This window comes from Chrysochloris asiatica, unplaced genomic scaffold, assembly GCF_000296735.1.
Source record: "Chrysochloris asiatica unplaced genomic scaffold, ChrAsi1.0 scaffold00166, whole genome shotgun sequence".
Lineage (NCBI taxonomy): Eukaryota > Metazoa > Chordata > Mammalia > Afrosoricida > Chrysochloridae > Chrysochloris > Chrysochloris asiatica.
In genome coordinates this window covers 1,047,338-1,056,124 of record NW_006408684.1, presented here as the reverse complement: position 1 = coordinate 1,056,124, position 8,787 = coordinate 1,047,338, and the positions used below count along the sequence as shown (strand labels likewise).

General features: G+C 47.6%; 1 protein-coding gene and 1 pseudogene across 1 annotated transcript in view; both read right to left on the bottom strand.

Moving 5' to 3' along the window:
* The window catches only part of MNX1 (motor neuron and pancreas homeobox 1), a 5,019-nt gene extending 4,718 nt beyond the window's left edge, over positions 1-301 (bottom strand). The window contains exon 1 of the mRNA XM_006871290.1: positions 2-301. Within this exon, the coding sequence (XP_006871352.1) occupies positions 2-301 (300 nt within the window). The remainder of the gene's footprint in view (position 1) is intronic.
* A 225-nt stretch (positions 302-526) lies between these two features.
* Positions 527-8,787, bottom strand: part of LOC102842923 — a 162,849-nt pseudogene continuing 154,588 nt past the window's right edge.

Genomic DNA, 8,787 nt, shown 5'->3' with positions numbered 1-8,787 from the left:
GCTTCGGTAACAGCCCACAGTGCGCCGCCAGCAGGCGCGGAGGCGATGGGCTCTCGGAGCGCAGGCAGTCAGCGGTGGCCGCGTGCGGCTCCGAGGACGCTGGGCTACAGCTACTGCTGGCGCTGCTGCCGCCGCTACCAATACTACTCGCCCCGCTGCTGCTGCCGCCGCCGCCGCCGTGCCCAGCTGTGGCAGCTGCGAGCGATGTCACCAGAGCTAGTGGAGAGGTCTGCGCTGAGGCCGCTTTCGGGGGGTCGACCGCCAGCAGAGCGTCGATGCGGAAATTTTTAGATTTTTCCATCGGTTCGTTTGGGGGCTGGCGTGCAGGGGCTGGTGGAAGATAGTGGTGGCGTGGAAGGGCTCGTTGAGTCTGTGCGTGGTGGTGGCCAGCCCCGGGGTTTGTTAGTAGGAGTAGTAGGAGGAGTAGTTTCTAAGACTAAGATTCGCTGACGGGATTCAGCCGAGAGTGACCATGGTCTTGCCTGCTCCCTGGCCCCAGCAGTGCTTGCACACCATACGCTCGCTTTCACACCCCCAAACTCACGCGCTCAGGCTGCTGTGCGCCGGCTCCGCAGAGCCCGGCTGCTCTGCCCTCCAGCCCCTCGGGCACCCACTGCAAAATGTCGCTGGAGCCGTAGTAAGGAGCCAGGCGCCCAACTCTTCTCACTTGAAGGCGCAGCGCAGCAGCGGATTGGCGCTCTTGGGCCAGGGAGCGCCCGGGGGAGGCGCCGGCGGCGGCCCGCGCCATTGGCCGCAACAAACACCTGTCAACGTCGGTGCCCAGGACCCGCCCCCGTCCGCCAGGCTGCAGCTTCGAGGTCCTAAAACTGTTGGGGATCCAAAGAGATTGCGGGGGCGGGGACAATCACCAGGGTTGCAAAACTGGGAGACTTGACCTGAGGGTCCTGCTCCCCTATCCAAGGCGTTTACGCACCACGCGGGCAGAGCAGCCAGCCGCCGGAGTCCTGTTCCTGAAACAGGAGGCGATGGCCTAGTTTAAGAGACTCAGGACTCGGACTCAAGGCGCGCACCACTGGAGCCCATGAACTTATTCACCTTATGCACGTGCAAGCCCTTAAGTGTCCACGCCCTCGGTCTGGTGGGGCTGCTTTTCAGAGATGATAGTATGGTACCCCAGTCCTGCTCTCGGTGTGTCCAGTGCACGATCAGGCATGCTTTGCTTTCCCCGGTGCCAACATTCTGTAGGTTGAATCTGTTTTATCTCATTTTGGATGACCCATGCGCTTCAGGTGTGTGTGTGGCGAGGAAGGAGGTAAGTGGGAGGGAGGGAAGTGGGTGTAAAAGTAAGTGCAGACATGAATTTTGGCTTTCACAACGCCGGATCATGGGTCCCCTGCCCCAATCAAGTCTGAGAGGGCAGATTCTGCCCCTGGACTGCGGGACCCACAGCAGTTTGGAGTCAAAACTATAGGTCTAGAGAAACGACCCATGCGTCATTGCACGGACCTGAGAGATGATTCTCTGGACACAAGTCGCTTCTGCCTGCCTAGAAGTGTTCATTGAACATGCAGGACCTAGCGACCCCGGAATACAACAGCTGTTTACCTTCTAAGACCTTCTAACAGCCTGGCCTGTTTACCTTCTAAGACCTAAGGCAGGAAAAAACAATGCAATCTCCTGCTGCGAATAGCATCTGGAAAATTAAGACCAAAAGTTTACCAGACAGAGGTAGTGGAATGTGACTCTAGATTGCAGCCCCCTCATGTGATCAGGGGAGTCCTGGACCACAAGGTCAGTTTGAACCCCAGGGTCAGAGGTTCAAACCCACCAGCCTCTCCTCAGAAACCCTATACAAGGTCACTCTGAGTCAGAACCAAGTTGATGGCACGTAACAACAACAATGTGATCAGGAGGGACCAGTCCCTGGATACTATCATGCTTGGTAAAGTAGAGAGTCAGAGAAAAAGAGGAAGAAAGACCCTCAAAGAGATGGATTGACACAATGATTGCAATTTTCAGCTCAAACATAGCACCAGTTGTGAGGATGGGTCACGACTGTGCAGTCCTTCTGGTGTACATAAGGTCACTAGGAATCAGAATCGAATCGACTGCACTGACACCTAACAACAGCCCATACACACATTTCAAATATTTACAGTTAAAGCACTTCCAAGTGCTTTGTGATGGGGCAAAAGAATCAACACCTGTAGGTGGAGGAGTCCTGCTGGCCAGCTACACTGAGGCATTGTCAATATCACCATTAGACCCACTTATCTGCCTCAAATGGGTTTGTGTGGAGAATGAGAGTGTCACAAAGCTCTGGTTCCCTATGTAGGTGAGAGTTGAATAAAGAGGACACTCAGAGGGCTTTGAGGACAAGCAGAGGGGTTTGAGGAGGGGCAGAGGATTGAAGGGGAGGGGGAAATCAGTATGAAGAAAACGTTAAAATGAACAGATCAGGTTAATTTAAAAAGAAGCATTTTTTAAAAAAAGTAATTATAGGCACTTTATAGGCTTTCTTCAGAATGCTTTTTCCCTTGGTGAGAGTTTGATTACAACAATTCTGTTGTGAAGGGCATATATTTTTAACTATAGCACAGGATTTTACTGAGCTATAATAGTACGGCTTGGAAAATTATGAGGATAGCAGTGGATAAGTGACTAGGAATAAAGCTATATGTTGTTAGTGCTATTGAGTCGGTTCTGACCCATAGCAACCCTGTATAGGGTTTCCAAGTAGCAGCTCGTGAGCTTGAACCGCCAACCTTGAAGTTCAACCAGCTTTGCAGTGCACAATTAACCCACAGCGCCACACCAGGACTCCTAAATCGCGTTGTAAAAAGTTACAGCAAACTAGTAGATAGAAGTTGCAGTATCAAGATGGTTTTTGCCTTGCCTCCAAATGATATCTCTTTGGGATGATAAAATCTCTGCTCCACTTTAAGTGGAGGGGGTGGGGAGAGTGAGAGAAAGAAACATTTCTTGAGCACCTAATACAAACTTTATATAAATACCTTCTTTCATTTTTACTGTGGTACTACTAGAAGGACAAGTTTATCATCTTCATTTTACAGAGTTCAGGTTCAGAGAAATGGAAGCTCTCATCCCAGATAAACTTCAGAGTTGGAACTGGGACCCAAGTCTGATTCCAGGGGCTATGAAGTTCTCATCCCACCAGACTGTCCTCTCTGCTGTTGGAGTTTCCAGCCCTATTTCTCCATCCTATCTATTCCCTTTGGAGAAGAGGGGTTTATAAAGGAGTTTTAAGTTTTCTGAGCTACCTGTTTTAGCAAGAGATCCTATGAGGATGAGTAATGATGTTTTAGTTGTTACCTTCTCTCCCCAAGGTAGGGAGAGTAACTTTGTCCCCACCTCCGACAGAGGTTTAACTCTAGGATTAGATATCTTTTTTCCATGTCTTATAACCCACTCCATCTATTGAAGCAGGTTGGTTGGTCCTGATAGCAATGATTTAGGAGGTTTGGGCAGGGAGGAGCTGTAAAAAAATTCCCAAGAGCTGTTTTGGTGAAACTGCTCCCTTCCTCTTCTTGTTTCAAATAACTACTGCTTGAGGGTCTCTGGTGATGGGGGATCCAGCATACCCTGTGTAAGACCACCCCCTCACCTCATCATCCTCAATTAGATCATCCTGTATATCTAGATATCTAGATAGATAAATACGGAGAATTTACTGTACCTCTTTTGTTTGAGACCTCAAAATCACCCTCATACCCAACAATCCAGGACCAGCTGAGCATACCTTCTTGAAAACACAGATTGTAAGAGCAAATCTGAAGAGTTAAGGTTGTTATGAGTCGAGTTAATTCTGACCCATAGGGACCCTGTATAGGGTTTCCGGAGGAGCAGCTGGTGAGCTTGAACCATCGACCTTGCAGTTCAAAAGGCTTTGCAGTCTGGTACATTAACCCACAGCACCACACCAGGACTCCAGGTCATGAATTCTAAGTCCTGGTCACCTCTTAATTGGCAATGTAACTTTAGATACCAAAGCTCTTTAACTTGTATCTTGATGGATTTCCATTTCTCAATCTAGAATGATTTTTGAGCTGGGATACTAATGGAAATCTCAGAGGCTTGAGTCTACCCAGAAGTACTTTGAAAACCCTATGGAACACAACTCTACTCTGACACACATGGAGTTGAAATGGACTCAACAGTAGCTGGTACTGGCTTAAATGGAGTCTGTGATCCTAAAGTGTTTTAAAAATGATCTTATATTGTTTCTGTTTTAAAATAAATTAATACATACTGGAGGTTCTCTATAAAGTTGTATACTGAGAGAAGGGAGAACAGAGCAAGAGATCCCGGAAGTTTGGGGTCTTTGTGTGGTTTACAATGTGTGAAGCTGAGCATGCTGGGATCTCTTCCTGTTCCCAGCATCTGTATTGACCCAGCCCAGCAGGCTTTGAAGAAGGTTTGGGAAAGACAGGAGCTGGAGTTGGGTCTTGGAAAGGGCTGGAATAAGAGATCAAAGCTCTGCTCTGAGTGGTACTGCCAACCAGAGATCTTTAGGTAATTATTTTCCCCAGCAGCCTCAGTGGCAGAATCCAGCATTGAGAGGAACAGAAAAAACTCTTCCCACAAAATCAGCAAAGATCTGACAGCCCATCAGTCAGGCACTTTGCTTGTTCCCATTTCAGCCCCTGCCCTTGCCTAGCACTGAATCCCTTTTTCTTTCCATCTTATCTTGCTTTAAGATACTGAATATTGCCAACAATTGTCCTTCCGCCCTCTTTTTGGAAAAGAGAGATGATATTTTTCCAGTCTCAAAAGAACAAGAGCTGCTTTTAACCTTTGTTTATTCATATTTGGAGGCCTCTATGGCACAAAAGGTTCACACTCATCTTTTAACCTAAAGGTTGCTTCTTTGAACCCATCCAGTGACAATGCAAAAGAAAAACCTGGCACTTTCCTTCTTTAAAGGTTACCTTCTATAAAAGGTTACAGCCAAGAAGATCCTACGGGGAGCATGGGGTTACCAGGATTTGGAATCCAGTTGAAGGCAACAGGTTTGATTTTTCATTCATGTCTGTAATTATATATAAGGTTGTTGGTGGTTATGTGCCGTGGAGTCGAGTCCAACTCATAGCGACCATATATAGGGTTTCCGAGGCTGTAAATCTTTATGGGAGCAGAAAGCCTCATCTTTCTCCTGTGGAACAGCTGGTAGTTTTGAACTGCTGACCCTGAGGTTAGCAGCCAGATTCATAACCACTGCGCTACCAGAGCCCCTTATATATAAGGTTGTTGTTTGTTGTTGTTAGGTGCCATTGAGTTGGTACCAACTCATAGCGACCCTATACACACCAGAACAAAACACTGCCTGATCAGAAAGATAGAAGACAGGCATCATTTATTTATTTATCATCTATATGTGAGGCCAGGCACAATAGAGTGATTCATTTAAAACAAATCTGGAATGGAAATTGGAGGCAGAGGAAGACCCTTCCTGATATACCTCTTTCTGTATCTCCCATTATCCCATAACCTTGAGATTTTCAGAACCCAGGGTCTTCACACAGAACCACAACATTTAGAAGGTGGTGGTGCTTATGTGCCGTTAGAGTCGGTTCCAACTCATAGTGACCATGTTATAGGGTTTCCGAGGCTGTAAATCTTTACAGGAGCAGAAAGTCTCATCTTTCTCTGCTGAACCGCTTGGTAGTTTCAAACTGCTGATTGTGAGATTAGCAGCCCAACTCATTAAACTACCAGAGCTTCTTAACATTTAGAAGGGCACCCTGAAAATCACATCTACTCTGTCCTGCTGACACTATGCAGTTGTTGGGTGTTAACTTGATTAAGCTTCAATTTAACTTTATGAGAAACAGTACTGTTCATTTTGAACTTCAGGTAATTAAGGTATGGAAATGCTAGAAAACTTTCTGGTGTGTGGGCCTAAGCACGTGGTAGAAACTGGATTTAAGTCCAGACAATGAGACTCCGAACGCAGCCCTCTCAATTGTTCTGCAATAATACTTTTTGAGAGAAAGACGAATTTTTCTGCTCTGGAAGTACCTAGGTTAAGCAGTACAATGGGGAGGTAGGATAAGAGAGCCGAAGGAAGACAAAACCTCCTTTCCTAGGTAGTCAGATGTGGGAGCCTAAAGCTGCCTGAGGCAGCCTGGGGAGTGGCAAACCCGGACTGGAAACTGTAAGTCCGCGCGTGCGTGTGTGGGGGGGGGTCCGGGGGGGGTGGGGGGTGGGGGGGGGGGGCTGGGGTCACAGGAAGGCGACCGTGAGGGACCCGGAGGGCGAAGGAGGGGATGAAAACACCGCTGAGAACCCGAGGTAATGGGGCGGGGCGGCTTGTGTGGCAACCCCCTTCTCCCTCTAAGGTATCAGGACATTAGCGCCGCCCTTTGATCTGCAGACCTCCCTCTTTGACCCCTGGGAGCTCTGCCGAGGTGTCTACTAAGAGTAGGGCTCAGTGGGTAGGACCTTTGCAGACCTAACCGTTCAAACCCTCTACAGCATCTAGGCACTCCACCTGCGACACGTCTCTGCTCCTTTTCTTTTGTGGTCCCTCTTTGTGTTGATCCTTACCTGAGTCTCGCTTTTTTAGAGGAGGCGGTCACCTCAGACCACTATTAGCGTATCCCAGGAACCCCCTGCCCTGAGTAGGGAAGCCGCGCTGGAGTGCCTGAATTGACAGCGGCCTCCGCAGCCCAGAATGGTGCCCTTGTCTTCGGGGTCTAGCCCTGCACCTTCCACCTAGCTGTAAACAAACCGGGCCAGCCACCTACAGTTGGGGATTTCCTAAGAGGTGGAGGATGCATAGAGTTTTAGGATTTAAATGCATACAAATCCAGCAACCAACCGTTCTTCTAGTTTTGATACAAAAGTATTTTTTATCATTAGACTTTAAGCAGCTTCCTAGATTCTATGGACACTGAAGAAAAGGAACTAGCCAGGCAGCGCGGGACTCTACTTCAAACACACACCAAGGGCGTAAAGACAGCGGAGATCAGCTTCGCAGGTTCCCATCTGAGGAAGGGAAAACCGAAAGCATCTCCAACTTCTTCCGTTGCACTAATTCAAAGCTCCAGGATCACAAAGAGAAACAAAACTGGGGGGTGCGGGAGGTGGCTAGTTTGAGCCCCTTTAATCGTGTTGGGGAACAACAACCCTTGAACAGAGATCAAAGGCTTCTCCAGAAGCCCGCATTTCTGCTGGAGGATTTTATTTTATGACAGGTTCACACTGGGCCCTCTACTTCATATTGTTGTCAGAAACAAGGATGTAATCAACACACACACACATCAAGTAGGTTTTTTCAGAATGATGCACCTGAACTGCCCATTTCCAAATAAACACATTTCTGATGAAGAGGTTTTTTTGTTTTAAGGTGGAGAGCAATGCACACACACTTTAAGAGAGCCCAGTTTTTCAGTCTCTTGTGCAAACTGTGTTTAGTAATCAGAGACTAGCTTTCTAATCTGTTCAGCATTTGCAAGGGGGTTACCTCTAACTCACCTCTCCCTTAAACCTCACCTCTAACTCACCTCTCCCCTACCCCCACAAGGAAGAGAGGATCACTGAGTTGGGGAAATGGACAACTGAAAGATCAGACCTACATAGACAAACAACATCTGTTACAAAAAACTGGTGTCTGTATCAACCAGAACTGTAATGACTGACCTACAGGCTACTGGGGGCAAGGAGGTAAATAAAACTCAGGTGAGAAGCACAAATACACAAAAACCTTCTTTGTTCAGGGTTGTTTTAATGCTTTAGTGCATGGACTTTTTAGTGTGTTCTGACTCGAAATTATGGCTGAATAGTAGCGTGGTAATGTCCAAATCCATGTTAGATAATGGCAGGAAGTCTTAGCTAATTGGTCTATTTAGTAGCTGCTGATGCGGCAGAAGCAGCAGCTGCTGGAGGCTTTGAGAGCAGGAGAGGGAGAGAGAGAGAGAGAGAGAGAGAGAGAGAGAGAGAGAGAGAGAGAGACACACACACACACACACACACACACACACACGGTGGTGGTGGTGGTGGTGGTGGTGGTGGTGGTGGTGGTGGTGGTGGTGATGATGATGATGACCTCCCCCACCCCTTCACAACTGAGGGTCTCCTGTTGCTGTCACTTTCCAGTGGTGGGGGGTGGAAGTTGTAGGTGCATGGGTGAAAATGGGGACTTGTGGGATGAGGAAAGGTATCTTCTGTTGAATTTATGTATTTCAACCCTGCCCAAACCTCTTCTTGCAGGTGGGGGTACTTCAGGCCTATTATAGAGATCCTGACAATATCTGGTTTAAGGCCAGACCTGGGGCAAAGTATGTGTTTGCTAGTAAACTTAGTTGGTTTGCCACAGACTTTCTTTGTTGTCTTCCACCACTGCCTTTCCTAGAAGGCTCTTCTTACTCACACAGCGCACACTTCTGTCTATGCTGGTGAGATAAAAGGCAGAAGTAAGCTACCCTACAACATTTGAACACAGAAGCTTGAGAGGAAATTGAGGTCCTGAGAGGCCAAACCACACCAAATGAGGGAAGTCAGATTAAAAGCCGGATCTGTTTTAGTTCTTAAATCATTAGTGCACCCCAACACCCCACACAGGTTTTGAGGATGCCTCAAGTGCTCACGTATATTTATCACTTTCTAATGTATCTTCTCATTCAATATTATAATACATCGGTGAAAAACACATCAGTATGCTCCATTTTATATATGCTCCGGGTATGAGAAAGGAAGGCCCTTTGCTCAGGAACCCACAGCAAAAAGAAATCGAGCCCTGACTTGAAACATTGTGTTTTTTGTTAAGTGCCGTGGAGTCGGTTCTGACCCATAGCAACTCTGTAT